A 15,695-nucleotide genomic window follows, 5' to 3' on the forward strand; every position below is an offset into this window, starting at 1 on the left:
AAAAAGCTGTGTACTGTGATTCACTGGCAAATGTCTGGTGGGATATTTACAAACAATTAGCGAAAATGCAAATACCTATTAATACTAGTAGGTACTAACAGAAAGATTATCGGATTTGGCACAAAACAAGTATGCAAGTACCTGTAACAATAATCACAAATTAAAAACCAAACACTTTTTTTTCACCAGACACTATTTTCTCAGGACCGGAGATTCATAGCCCTAATATTTCTTTTTTTTCTTAAGATTATTGTACCGACCAGAACAATTACGTTGTGGCCAAACTGTAAACCTTCTGTTACTTAACAACAGGTTAGAATTAGGTTCATAATTCCTCCTAGAGCTACAGGTAGGTTTACCGAGAGGATAGAATTTATCTGGCTGATAACACACAGGAACTTTACCATCTGGTCCGTAATTCGGCCCTAAGCTATATGTTGCCAAAATAGAAGTAACTTGTTATGCAATATTATATTTCATTTATAAAATTAGGATTTTCAGTGAAAATTTGTACTTCATGAATATAATTTGCTAAGTAAATATACTCTCAAAACGTTACATATTCTATATAATGTTATGTAAATGTGTCACTCCACTAGTGCCTCAATCAGTTGACATCGGGTCTTGACGTTAACGCATAATTTATTATTGAAACAAGATTCAACATGCTTGAACCCAAACGGTTAAAAATGCATTTATATAAATTTGTTTTTTGGTTACAACATTCTGACGTAGCTCTCTATAATTTGTGTTTTTAGGTAAGTGCAATGTTTACTTTCAAAATTTGTACTTACACTACCACTCAAAAGTATTTACCCACTATGTATTCTTTTTAATATTTTAAATTTGATACAAAAAAGTAAATATGCGTAATATGCATATATGCTTAAACAGCATACCTATCAACTATGGTTCGTTGAAAAACACTGACTATTTAAAAATAGTCTTGCAAATAACAAACAATGTAGTGAAAATATGTACTTCTTCTATACGTTTACAGCCAGTTTCCGATGAAATTTGAAACATTTAAAGGTGTTTACTCTTCAAGAATTGATTTTGTGTAACATTGGTCAATAATTTCGCTTGCTTATTGACGATTGTCACTGTTTCTTTGCTGAATTTTCAACATTCTTTAAAATGGCTAAAACAAAAGAGTTATCGGTAGAAACAAAAGGTATTATCATTGGACTTCATAAGGCTGGAAAGACTAACCGTCAAATTTCGACGGATTTGGGAATTCGTTTAGCTGTATCAAAATCGCTACTGAAGGATGTTAATAAGAAGAAAAGACTTGAGTGGGCCCAATCACACAAAGAATGGACCATTGATGACTGGAAGAAAGTTCTCTGGAGTGACGAGTCGAAATTCGAGGTTTTTGGAACGAAGAGGCGAGTTTTTGTTCGCCGTTATGCCAATGAAAGGGTCGCTGAGAACTGTACGGTGGATGTGCAGTGGGCGATCTAATTAGAATAGAGGGAATTCTTCGAAAAGAGGGTTACAAAACACTTTTAAGTGACAAGTTCTGGTACTCGAATAATTGGGGAAAACTTCATCTTTCAACATGACAATGACCCCAAGCACACGTCGAAATTGTGCAAGCAATATTTCGGTCAATTACAGAGGCAACATCTTCTGAAAGTTAAGGTATGGCCCCCACAATCACCGGACCTCAATCCTATCGAATTACTGTGGGATAAACTGGATAGACAAGTGGGAAAATCATGCCCCACATCAAAAGAAGACTTGTGGAGGATCATCCAAGAAGAGTGGCACAAGATACCTCGGGAAACTTTGGACAAATTAATTAGAAGACTACCGAAACTCTGTGAAGCTGTTATTAAAAATCGAGGCGGACATGTATATGAATCCAAAATTTGATTTTCTTAAATTTAATTAATTGGAAAATGTATCGTTTATATTAATTTTGTTATAAATAAACCGTTTCATAAGAATAACTGATGGGTTTATTATTTTTAGTTATAACTTTAAAACAGTCATATGTGGGCAATTACTTTTGAGCGGTAGTGTATATATAATACTATAATAAAACCAATTTCTAACATCGAAACGCATGTTGCTATATTTTTTGTATGTTTCCTAATTGTGGGTTAGAACTGCACACTTATAAGGGACTTTAAGAAAAATCAACTATCTACACCTATTTTTATGTGTTTTGCGCGACAATGTTCTTATATAGGGGATAAAAAACAAATTCTTGCACACGTATGTCAACATTTAAATCAAGGTTTAGAAGTAAAATGTCCCTTATACAAGTGCAATTTTTTTTTGTAATAAAGATGAGACGTCAGCAAGATAATCATAGAAAATATAGTACCATTTTCTAAAAACTCAGTGCAGCCCAGTACGTCAAGCGTTGAGGGTTATTTCGATGATGAAATTGTAATATGTAATTGCACAATTGCATATTTAATTAAAAAATTACGTCACATTCTCTCACAGGTATCAGTATTATCTTATAATCGCGATATTTTATAGCTTTCTTACGCAAACTTAAATAAGTTAAATTATGATGAGTAATAGAGTATAGATTTCGATTTTTTGTATTCAAGATTTTAATTAATTATTATTACGTCCAAGTGGGGTAACGGCAAAATTCGTCTCCAACAAACTAAATCAGTTTTTGACTTGACCTTTAAAGATGTATGTTGAAACTTCCAAAAAATCAAGATGTATTAGTGAAACGAGGTTTATATAAGATTGTAACCAGCATATTGTTCTTAATAAGTTAAAAAATATTCAAATGTTACTAAAGTATATTCTATACAATTGTTTGCATATTTTTAAAGAAATGTCTATCTACATACCACAGCCTTCTCGTCTCCGGCGGATTGCGCCTCCTGCGTAATATACTTGATCAAAACGGTAACGAGGGCGTTAATAAATCCTGGATCGTTAAAGTTGGCCGTTTCCATATTTTCCTACAAGGAATATATTATAACAACAAACGAAAAAATGGTGACGCAACAATTGTACCTTAAGCCACTTGTAAAATACTTGTGGATTAGGGTCGGCCGCTAGTTGTCGCGTAAGATCCGCCTGGATACGGAGCAACGGGTACAAAAATGTCAGTTCCCGTTCCTCCAGGATCTCGGTGAGTCTCTCCTTGTTTTTTTCGGATTCGGGCAGTTGTGCCATTAAGTTAATCTAAAATATGCAAAATTAGAGTTTTTGTTTTCAATATGTTCGGTTACATATTTCGCGTTTGAAAGAGTATATTTTTTAAATGTATTTATATAAGAGAGGGTTTTAAGAAGAAAAGTCCAGAAAACTTAAAGGTAGCGTTCCTGGAAACAACGAAAAACTGCACGGTTCTTTTTTTCATGGGTAAAATTGCCTGCGATTAGAATCATTAATTTACTCAATTGCCATGGATAGCAAAAAAGAAATTTATTATTAACCTGCCTGAAATTGCTCCTACTGCCTAGAATACAAGAACTACAAAAGAACCTTGGGAACTGTTCAATTGTCTTATAGCATTTATTTTAATTATAAAAAAAAAAGTTCATCTTCAAAAATCAAATAATGTACAGGGTGTTTCCTTTCCCTTACGTGATATTTTTTTACCCTGCAGTCTGCAGCCAAAATATTCCGTGACTAATCTCTTTTTTATATTTGATTCAAAAATTCAACTACAAAACTAAATTAACTTACTTTACTCTTATTAAACATCTCGCTCAGTTCCGACTTGCCGGTTTTCTTCTTCACCCGCTGTAGCACCATCAAAAATAGCGGATAGTGCGCCCCGTTATCCGTGAGCACGGCAACGTCGGACAACGGTGCCAAGTGTTCGCATACGGCGGCGGCCAGTAATACCGACGCGGCCGAAATGACGGCGGCGCTTTTGTCACCCTCGACGTCGGTCTCGCGTTGGTCCAACACGTGGCAGAGGGACTTGAAGGCCTCTTGGATCGCTCCACCCGATACCGCGCCGTCCTCTTTTAAATTCCCGAGTAGTTTTATGAATTTCTCTTGTTCGGCATCTGGAATTAAAAACGGGTATGCATGTTATTTTTATACAATAAAACTTCTACACAAGCTGCACTTCTATGGAGATCAATATATTTATCTCAATCGATGCAATTCCAAAAAAACGGTCTCTAAAACTTTATGGTGAAAAGGTGATCTGAAAATCTTAAGGTATATGGGATCTCAATTGTCTGTAAGAAATCAATCAATAATTCAGGCAGTGACGGTTTTTTTCTATTTCTTCCATTGCAAATCTAAAAGAATCCAAGGAAACTGGAAGGTATTAAGGAAAATAAAATAAATGCGGGGTAAAAAATCATAAAAAAGACAAAACCGGAAATGTTTGCCCCAGCTTTCTTTTACTTTCCCTTTCTTCAATTATTTTCTCCAATTAAAAAAATCTGGAAAAAAAAATGTTCCCTTCAAGTAGTTCGAGTGATGAAATATATAAAACTCAAGCAAATTCAACAAAAACTAGAAAGACTTACAAGAAAACGAGTTAAAAGGTTCCATATTAAAACTGGAAACCTCCATGTAGTTGGGACCTCAGTTGCTTGTAAGTTATTAATTAATAATTCCAGGCAGTTGAGTTTCTTTATTCCTTCCATATAGTTGAAATGATTGACAATAAAAATCTCAATAATATCAGCTCCAAACTGGATAAAATACTTTAAATTGTGCAAAAAATGTAGTGAAAGGACTAGGGAGTGCATAGGAAGGCATTCCGAATATATGAACTAAAATATAACCTCAACTTCCTATAAGAAATCAATCAATAATCCAAGGCAATCGAGGTTTTTTTTTCTATTTATTCCATATATAGAGGAAGGTATAAGTCTTGCTAGAGAAAAAGTTAAATAACTTGTTCTAATACAGTCCAAAGATCCACGGAAATACTTAAAATACCTGGAATAAAACGAAAAAAAGAGCGCAAATGTCTATAATACATATAATAACATATAATAAAGGGTTTTAAATTGTAAAATAATTACTAAAAGTCTTGTATAAAAACGTATACAGAAGACTCAAAAGTCATAAGAAATCAACTGAATCTACCTTAACTTTAATTAAATAAATTGTAGAACGTAAACATTGAATTTGAGTGCCTATAAATAAATATATAACAGGCCCTCAGGCTAACAACCGATTTGTGAATATTTGGAGTAGAATTAAAATATGAATTAAGGTGAATTGCATTTTAAAATCAATAATAACAGTGGCCCTCAAAATTGAGTGAGTGAGGAGAGGAAAATACCAAAAAACCAATTTAGTTAGTGGATCATTTTCTTTGTTTTTTAATAATCCTTATGTCTGAACTTAAGAAAATATCGCTCTACATTTATTTTATGTAACTAGAAGAGTCAGTATTGAATGAGACAAAATTAAGTAATAAAGAAAATTCTCAACAAAAAAAAAATTAACTTACCGGACTTGTCGAGGGCAAGAGACAAACCGGACAGCGTCACATCTTTGGCGAACTTGTCCGGTACTTTGTGCTCTTTGTACGAATTGATGGCTTGCTTGAGATCCACCTCTCCTTTCCAGTATTCGTCCAGTAAAGTGTTGAATTTCTTTAGGACTTCTTCTTTACTTGGACCCTGGAAGAGCAATATATTAAATTCGTCAATGTTCAACTACAAAAATATTTAAGAGAATAAAAAAATCAGTACCTGGAAAATCTTTGGAGTTGGGATTTAGAAATGCTAAGTCTACTATAGTTGATATAAGTCAAATTTGTTGAAATTATTAATTTACGAGCGGCATATTTAGGCGACTGTGTCCCTTTTCGGACCTTTATTAAACTAACGGTATTATTTCTGATTAAGACTAGAGACAATCTGGCTTTATTGAAGTTTGAAGATGCTCTTTTTGATCTATATTATATGCTTATAGAAGCTGGCACTATACTAATTCAAACAACTAGTTTACTTGTTGATGTACCAATGGCGCTGCAGGAGACAGAGGCAAAGGTTGCAGATTCAAAGCAATCTTTTCTATAAGAACCCTGAAAAACTGAACTATACAACAAACTGAAGTTCCATATCTTGATTTTTAAGAAATGTACCCTTTGCAGTAAAATGATGTTTTTATCTTTTTTCCTGGAACTTGACTTTCTCCAAATCCCGAAACTTGAGAAAAAGCTCGGGTATACACGATTTCTCGTCAAAATAATTAATTGTTTTTCCTATTTCCACTTCGAATTTTCCAGATGGCTTCAAGGCTCACTAAACTACTTTTAAGTGCCTTTTTGTAAAAGAACTAAACCCGATGTTTCTGCAAATCTTGGAGAATGCCAATATCTTGAATAGGAAACAAAATGTCTCCCTTGAAAGCGCTTGATGACAATTTAGGGAAAGTTGAAATGGAATTTGGCCCTATTGCAGAAATTCCAACTGATTATTCCACTGATATTCGTCATTGCTCCCCAAGTTTTCAATTCTCAAATGCTTTTAAGCAAGATATTTTGTTTCCTACTCAAGATACTTGGCATTAAAATGCCCGTAAACCGGCTTCAACTCCCTGGAAAAAATTGAAACTAAAAAAGAAAAACTTCTACAGCTTAGAAAATAGAAACTGACTGACACTTTATATGAAAACTATCTGGAAGTAAATAAAGACTGACTTCAACTGCCTAGAAGTAAATGAAAACCAACCTCAGTTGCCTGAATGTCTTGAATGTCATAAAAATGACGTTAGTTTGTAAATTAACCTCAACTGCTTGGACAAAATTGAAACCAAAAAAGAAAAGCTTCAACTGAAAATTAATAAAAAATAACTTCAGAAGAAGTAACAATGTCCACTGCCTGGAATAAATAAAAATGTACCTAAAATCTATGATAACTAGCCTTAAGTGCCTAAAAAATATTGCAACAAAGAAAAGAAAACGTTCTTCTACTGCCTGAAAGTAAATCGAAGCTGACCTCAACTGCCTGGACCAAATAAACATTTAACTTCAATTATCTGAATTTAATGGAAACTACCACTACTGCCTATAAAGTAAATAAAACCTAATCTAAATTTCCTGGACGAAATGAAAACTGATCTTTACTGCCTAAAAACAAAGTCTTACAATCCATCATTACTCCCTATTAAAATGTCTTGATTTATAGGACAATATCTTTCTGCTAAAGTAAAACACGGGACACAGTTATTACCTTATCTTTCTTAGATTTGGGTCGGTCCTGGGTAAGTTGCTTGATCGGCAGCGGCTCCTTGACGGCGCTGGGCGGCTGCTTGCCGCCCCCGAAAGAGGGCGGCTCCATCATGCTGGCGCGGAGCGGCATCGAGACCGGCCCGTTCATGTTGTTATGGTTGCGCACCAACGACTTGTTGAACGGCATCGAGTTCGGGCGCAGCTCCACCTCCTGTAACTCCTCTTTGGCAACGATCAGATTATTGCGCTTGAAACGGGGCGCCACTTCTTTATTCGATTCTGGATAAACAATAATAATAATAATAATAATAATAATAATAATAATAATAATAAACGTCTCTTTAAGTGACAAGGAAAAATAAATTTTGAATAATTACAATAAACGGCGAGGACCCTGAATCGGCGCAGTCTAGCTTAATAGTTGTAAAATTTACATTTCAAAATGAAAAGAATATACGAATTGACCATAAATACTAAAGGAAGGTAATTAATTTGTAATATTAATACATCAATTTTAAACACTTTTCTATTATAGTTATATGTACTTTTTTTAAAGGAATATTTAAGCTTGGTATCCTTTAAGGGGCAAATAATTAAAATATTGCATAACATTATACGTGAAAGAGAGCCGCGTGATAGTGAGTGATGGTCAACATATCCTTTAACCTAAGACAAATGGAGGGCAATGTGAAACCAGACGCTCTTTAAGTGTTAAGGGAGACTCTTGATTATATCATATTTTATTAAGAAAGATCCTAAAATGTAGCCGTCATCTAGATTCCATGTTAACCACCCTAATTGTAAAGAAATATTTGAAATTTGAGGACCAAAGACTCCTCAAATTTTTTCTAAGTTTATGATTTAAAATATGGCGATTATTATAAAGAATTTTTAGAGAAAACAGGATTTTTTAAATAAAGTCTTTAACCTTTTGAGGGAATACCTTTCACAGTGCAAATAAAAGTGATAAAGTAGTTACAGATTGTGAACAATAATTATTTTTCACCATTCCAGTTTTACTATTATGACTAAGGATTTTTTGTTAAGTTTTGTTAAAAGTACTAAATGTGACATAAAATACCTCTGCATTTACCTAGCGACTTAAGCTAGAATCACAAATTAAATCAAACTTTTAACCTGCCTTTCACCCTTAATTCGGATAGATGTGGCTCCACGAATTAAAGAAGAACGTATTACCATTAATAATAATAATAGGTTTTGACTTATACAGGATGTAAAAAAAGTGCCGTATAGTTCACTCAAAGATATACCATTGACTCCTACTATCATAACTCACTTAGACCATTAAGCCTCATTGTGCAAGGTCCACCGTTTTTAAGAGATGATAAAGGGAACAGGGTCGACTTGAAAATGATTTTAAATGAAACTTACTATTATTAAATAAAGAATAGTATTTAATTACAAAAAGGTTAATAAGTACAGAAAATACACGAATTTTATATTATTATTTTAATGTTACTTATTTTCTCCTCCAAGGCAAGACAAAACTAGTGAAGCGAGATAGTTAAATACTATTTATTTATAAAACTACATAAAAATAGAAAAAACATAGTACAAAATATAATTATTTCTTATAAATTCAAACACTGTTTAATAACTTATTCTACCTCACTCTAAATTTAATTCTGTTTCACTGTCACTATCATCGTCTAAACTTATTATTAACGGCTGAACATTGGTATTTATAGACGCGTAATTTTTTTTAACCTTTAAAACATATTGTATGGAGTTTTTTCAACTGTTGGTTGTAATATTATTCATTATACTTTCTATTAATTCCACTACAGATGCATTTAATTAATGCATTGTCGAAATATTGTTTCTTCGAATATATTCGATTTTACTTGGTGCCATATAAGTTCAATGGGAATAAAAACACAATAATATGGAGGTAGACTTTATCACACACATACTCTGTTTATTTTAAAAGCTGTTAGTAATTCTAAAAGTTCTTGTTTTTTGGACGTCTCTTCACAATGTTTGTTATTGTCTACCATAAAATTTTGAATTTCTGCTTTAGTACTATTAGAACAAGGTAACTTGAGTACTTGATGAATACGGTAACTAGCATTATTCATAACCATAACACTATTTTTTTTGGAATATTTTTAAGAAGCCAATATTTAAACCAATTTTCGAAAAGTTGTGTGTCTTGGTGGTAATCCAGGCAAGAATCTGGTATATTTCTAGCTGAAAGTAGTAGACAGTTTGGAACAAAGCCACTTTCTGAGCCTGCATACATTATTTTTATCCTTTTCCCTTTATTGAAAGTTGGTGTTACATTTTTTTTTGAGGAGTCACTCCATTCTTCTGGTGCAGTATCATGAGTGTCGAAACAAGTTTAGTCAAGGTAAATTATGGATCGATTTTCATCCCTATACAAACGTAACATCACAAGTGACAATTCGGACTAAACTCAGGCATTAATACACTACCGCTCAAAAGTATTTGCCCACCATGTATTCTTTTTAATATTTTAAATTAGATACAAAAATCTCATCTTTATACCTATATTTAGATTGTATCTCTTTTGTAAATTGCATATATGCCTAAACAGCATACCTATCAACTATAGTTCGTTGAAAAACACTGAGTATTTAAAAATAGTCTTGCAAATAACAAACAATGTAGTGAAAATATGCACTTCTTCTAAAACACTAATCTGTTTACAGCTCGTTTCCGATGAAATTTGAAACATTTAAAGGTGTTTAGTCTTCAAGAATTGATTTTGTATAACATTGGTAAATAATTTTGCTTGCTTATTGACAATTGTCACCGTTTCTTTGCTGGTTTTTCAATATTCTTTAAAATGGCTAAAACAAGAGTTATCGGTAGAAACAAAAGGTATTATCATTGGAGTTCATAAGACTGGAAAGACTAACCGTCAAATTTCGACGGATTTGGGAATTCCAAGGCGGACTGTCGATTATAATGTTGGGAAATTCACCAGAGAAGGGACTATTAGCAACAAACCTCGATTGGGAAGGCCAAAGGCAACCAGTTCAAAGGAGGATTTAAATATTATAATTACAAGCAAACGGAATAGACGCCTTACTGCCCCTGAAATCACAGCAAAAATCAACAAGGAGCGTAAAAAAGCGGTCAGTGTTTCGACAGTAAAACGGCGACTTTATAATGCTGGTCTTAAAGGACATTTAGCTGTATCAAAACCGCTACTGAAGGATGTTAATAAGAAGAAAAGACTTGAGTGGGTCCAATCACACAAAGAATGGACCATTGATGACTGGAAGAAAGTTCTCTGGAGTGATGAGTCGAAATTCGAGGTTTTTGGAACGAAGAGGCGAGTTTTTGTTCGCCGTTATGCCAATGAAAGGGTCGCTGAGAACTGTACGGTGGCCTCAGTTAAACACGATGGTGGTTCGTTGATGGTGTGGGGTTGTTTCGGAGGATCTGCAGTGGGCGATCTAATTAGAATAGAGGGAATTCTTCGAAAAGAGAGTTACAAAACAATTTTAAGTGACAATGTACTTCCTTCTGGTACTCGAATAATTGGGGAAAAACTTCATCTTTCAACATGACAATGACCCCAAGCACACGTCGAAATTGTGCAAGCAATATTTAGGTCAATTACAAAGACAACATCTTCTGAAAGTTATGGTATGGCCCCCACAATCACCGGACCTCAATCCTATTGAATTACTGTGGGATGAACTGGATAGACAAGTGCGAAAATCATGACCCACATCAAAAGAAGACTTTTGGAGGATCATCTAAGAAGAATGGCACAAGATACCTCAGAAAACTTTGGACAAATTAATTAGAGGACTACCGAAACTCTGTGAAGCTGTTATTAAAAAACGAGGCGGACATGTAGATGAATCCAAAATTTGATTTTCTTAAATTTAATTAATTGAAAAATGTATTTTTTATATTCATTTTGTTATAAATAAACCGTTTCATAGGAATAACTGATGGGTTTATTATTTTTAGTTATAACTTAAAACAGTCATATGTGGGCAAATACTTTTGAGCGGTAGTGTATATAGGTATACATATTTACGTTGTTTGCCATACTAATTGTCATATTAATCGTACCCACTTAATATTTTGCAATGCAGATAAATATTAAACTCCTAATCCCGACAGATATGACCCAGTTGAGAAGGGTTTTAATGCGGTCAAAAGATCAACGGTATATCTTTGAGTGAACTCTACCAACTTGGATAGATTTTACTTAAAAAAAAAGAGACCACTTACGGTTACTAAAATTGGACCCGGAATTGTTCTGGTTGTGTTTATAGTGTCCGCGTCTGCTGCCCTCGTAGTTGCCGGCGTTGTTGTATGCGGATCCGCCCCTGCGATCGTTGCGGAAGGGGCCGTCGCGGCCCTCCCTGCCCCCGAACCCGTTCGGTCCGCCGAAAGGGGGCCCGACCGGGATTAGGGGCGCGGGAGAGGTGAACGAAATGCCGGCCATGATGTCGTCGAGACCGCCGCGCGTTTTCAACGGGTGCCGGAACAGGGAATCGCTCTGGTTGCGGTCGGACTCGCGTTCCTGGTTACGGTCTCTGAAATTTAACAAGAGCTAGAATTTATTTATTTTTGGTTTATTTAAATACGGGAAGAGCCCATTAGCTGTTACAAAAATTACAAGTTTGATTTACATTTAAATAACAATCTAAAAAAGCTAATAATAAATTGATATATTAATGAGAGAACAAAAAATAGAAATCCCCTGATTATTTTATTATCCAAGTACTAGAACAGTTTTATCAGACTAATAGATACTTTTTGGATAATAGTTCACCGTTTACTATTTGTTTTCCAGACAGTTGAGACACATTTTTGCAGGTAATTAAGTTTTTCATCTGTTTTTTTTTCTTTTAAATGCCTAGAATCGAAAAAGTGATCTCAACTGGAAAATCAAAAAAAATTATAAACAAATTCGTTAAGCCTGTATTACGGTTAGTTTTTTACATAGATCATCGTTTATCTAGGAGCCAATATTGGATTCCATTTAATTATTCAAAATTTGTAATATTCACTTCAATCCACTGCCTGGGAACAAGAAGAGATTACTTCAATTGCCTGGAATAATAAATTACCAGTCCCCATAATCCTATATTCAATAAATAGACAACAGTTATTAAATAAACTGCCGTTATAACTGAACAAAAAAAAAAGTTTTACCCTTAACTGAGTAAAAAAATTTAAATCAAAGACACTTCATTGGGACCACTTTTAAAATGGTACTTCCACCCAAATTGTTTCATTTCGTTTCCCGTTACTAGTCCGAGCCATTTTAAATTTGAAAATACGCTCTTGTAAAGTATGAAAAACGATGGGAAAAATGGCATTTTAATATAATCTTAATCAATAAATAATTTACCTTCTAAAACCTAATCGATCATTATCGGCAGGTCTGATCTGCGCTATCGGAACGGGTCCCTCGACCACTGTCGCCTTTCTAGGCATCCAATTGTCATTCCTCAAGTCAATTATGTCTTTCAACATAAACCTAAAACAAAAATTAACTTAACATCATTATTTAACTCTTCTGCGGACTCCGCGCGATCGTTTAGGCGTGCTTACTCTATCCTTTAAAAAACACTTTTATATTTATTTCTATTTTTACATGTGAAGAAAAGTTAATTATTTTTAAATATTCATTAAAAAATTAATCAGGAAACCTTGCTGTAAGTTTTAATATTTTTCAGATAACTGCAGCCTTTTTCTGTTAATTCCAAGTCATTTTTGTATGGGCCACATTTTAGGTCACGGACTTTATAGGGAACCTTTCAAAAGAGTTTTTTTTTGACATTTTTATTCTTTACTTATTGAATGGTCAATATTATCTTTAACGCACTTTTATGATGTATGACAGTTTACTTAACAGTGATTTTTTTTGAAAAAAAATAAAAAAAGCTCATTACTTAAAGCACAAGTTAAATGTACAAATGTTGTAGATACATTGTTGAAATGGTTTAAATTGAAAGAAAGGTAATCTCTACTCAAACAAAAGAACACAATGCTCATAAATATAGTCAGAATTTAATCTTCAAAATGTGTATATGGATTCCTGGAATAATATCATTGGACAGTATTTTTCAAAAAAATGTAAGTATAGGATGTTAAGCAAGGGTAAATTTCGCATTTAGGAAGGGTAATTTTCTTCTGTAAATTTCACAAAATTCCCAAAGCTCAAACATTAGCCAAAATAAAATTTTGAAAATTGTTACACTAATTTCTGGAATAATTTTTGCTGGATTAAAAAAAATTGAAAACTGATAACACATATTCTTGGAATAATTTGACTGGATACCCGTTTCAGTGTTTGCCAAGAAATATATAGAGTAATGGGAAAAAAAAAGCTGAGGAAAGTAATTTTTGTTGTAAAAATTTCGCATAATGCCCATAACTGAAAAATTTAGCTAAAATAAAATTTGGAAATTGCTACACGTATTCCTGGAATAATTTGATTGGATACCTATTTCAAGGTTTTTTGAAAAATGTGTAAAATAATGAGAAAAACAATTTTTTTTGAGGAAAGTAATTTTTTTTCTACAACTTTTACAAGATGCATATAATTCAAAAATTCTGAAAATTAGTACACCTATTCCTGGAATAATTTGGCTGGATTGCAGCGTTTTTAGTTTTTTACTTCTTTACCGGAAAACAATTGGAGCCGATTTCAGTTTATTGAAAATTTAGCATATGAATTGGTTTATTTATATTTACATCAAAGATTTGAAATGCTAACGCTACAAAAGCAAATTAAAGAATTAATAAGAAACATCCTCGATATACCAGAAACAATTGTTGAACATGAAGAAGAACTCAAAATACGAATATATGCATGATATGTCGCATTAAAATTAAGGAGAGATTTTTATGTATTTATTGTCAGAAACCAGTTTGCTTTCGATGTTTCCAAAATTGTGTAGAAATTGCACTAAGAAAGAACGAGAATATTTATTTTTACCATTATTTTGTTTATACAAAATAATAATTACGTACGTATTTCAACGGGCTTCTGAATAAATAATATATGCAAATTAGCGGGGCTGTTTTCTTAAAATATAACATAATATGACACATTTTTTGAGCTGGGAGTCTGACGGACTCATGGTCACCATTAATGTAATTACATAAAGGGTCACCAGTTAAGGGTTAACTATTAAACCTCTTCACATCATCAGGAATCAAAACTGAAAAAAAAACATAAGGTTTTCTATAGTTTAAACTCTCTTTAGAATAAGACCTCTAGTAGGGTCCTAGTTAAAAGGATCTTTCAGGTATTTGTTTAACAATTAAAAGCAAGAAATATTTGCGAGTATATACTGATTTAGTACCTTATCCGGGGCTGCAGATCCATATTCTGGGCGAGCGCCTGCATTCGCTTGAAGTACTGATCCATAAGGTAGAGGCCCTTTTCCGTATCGAGGATGCGGCCGCATGTGCGCATGATCTGACAGAGACACTCCAGGTCTTCGGATGGATCGTCTCCGTGTCGCATGAGCAATTCCTAAACAACAATAAAATAAGTAACACGTTGGGGAGCCAACTAAGATGTCGAGTGCAAAAGTGAAAGCGTACCTTGATGCATCTGTGCAAGATACTCTCGGAAAGGATCTCGAGTTTCCCGAGTTCGCCGATGAACTTAATGTTGCCCAACATCTTGCGTTTGGCGGACGCGTGTCTCTCCTCGAGCTCCTCGCGGTCGAGGGGCGTCCCGTCCTCCGCGTAGCCATTTATGTTACGTTCGACGGCGGCCGCCCTGTTCTCGAATTCGGTCTTGCACTTGTTCAATAGCAGAATGCGGAAGGTGATGGTGGTACCGTCGCTTTGTTCAAACGTTGGCGTCTCTTCGCTCAGCCTTTTACAGAGCTGAGCGTACATCGACGAGTATTTCGGCTCGTCTAGCGCCTTTTCGAAGATCAAAATGATGACTCCCTTTAAGATGACCGATGACTGCGGCTCGACACGCAGCAAGTCATCGCTCAACTTCTGGAATTTTTCTGGAGTGAGCTTGTTAAGAATGCCCCGGACCTATAAGTCAAATTCACATCTTTTTAGTATCTAAAATTGACGCGATACAGTGTATGGAATTTGTTATACAGGGTGTCCCAGATAAAACGATATACATGGGGATTTCCTATACAATGGGGAAAAAGTTGTGCTGTTCCAAGCCCAATAAGATGCGATAATAAGATCCACGACATTTACAGGGGCTTTCAAAATATTGGGCTAAATCTAAAAATTAGTCAAAATATAAACTCCTGGACAAAATTATCGCACCACTTGATTTTTAGAGATTTTTTTTAAATAAAGATAAAAAAATAAGCAAACTTATAAGCATTGTTAACTATGCATTATTAATTAACAAAAACAATTATATTCTATTTAACAAAACGAGATTTAAGTAACTAAATTCAATACAAGGAAAAGCATCGATTTTCACTAACTTCAATTTTGATACAAAAATAAAACAATAGACCCATAATGAATTCTTAATAACGTGTATTGCCACCTCTAGCTGCAATGACCGCTTGAAGTCTTCGCAGCATTCCTCGTA

The 15,695-nt window shown here is 34.1% G+C and overlaps 1 protein-coding gene across 1 annotated transcript in view; it reads right to left on the minus strand.

Moving 5' to 3' along the window:
* Positions 1 to 15,695, minus strand: part of LOC126741224 (eukaryotic translation initiation factor 4 gamma 2) — a 36,189-nt gene that overhangs the window by 13,121 nt on the left and 7,373 nt on the right. The window contains exons 3-11 of the mRNA XM_050447595.1: positions 14,717 to 15,169; positions 14,473 to 14,645; positions 12,510 to 12,638; positions 11,381 to 11,688; positions 7,143 to 7,420; positions 5,414 to 5,585; positions 3,673 to 4,001; positions 2,995 to 3,165; positions 2,826 to 2,939 (exon numbers count right to left, since the gene is read on the minus strand). Coding sequence (XP_050303552.1) covers positions 2,826 to 2,939; positions 2,995 to 3,165; positions 3,673 to 4,001; positions 5,414 to 5,585; positions 7,143 to 7,420; positions 11,381 to 11,688; positions 12,510 to 12,638; positions 14,473 to 14,645; positions 14,717 to 15,019 — 1,977 coding nt within the window. The 5' untranslated portion in view covers positions 15,020 to 15,169. The remainder of the gene's footprint in view (positions 1 to 2,825; positions 2,940 to 2,994; positions 3,166 to 3,672; positions 4,002 to 5,413; positions 5,586 to 7,142; positions 7,421 to 11,380; positions 11,689 to 12,509; positions 12,639 to 14,472; positions 14,646 to 14,716; positions 15,170 to 15,695) is intronic.

This window comes from Anthonomus grandis, chromosome 10 (genome assembly GCF_022605725.1).
Source record: "Anthonomus grandis grandis chromosome 10, icAntGran1.3, whole genome shotgun sequence".
NCBI lineage: Eukaryota > Metazoa > Arthropoda > Insecta > Coleoptera > Curculionidae > Anthonomus > Anthonomus grandis.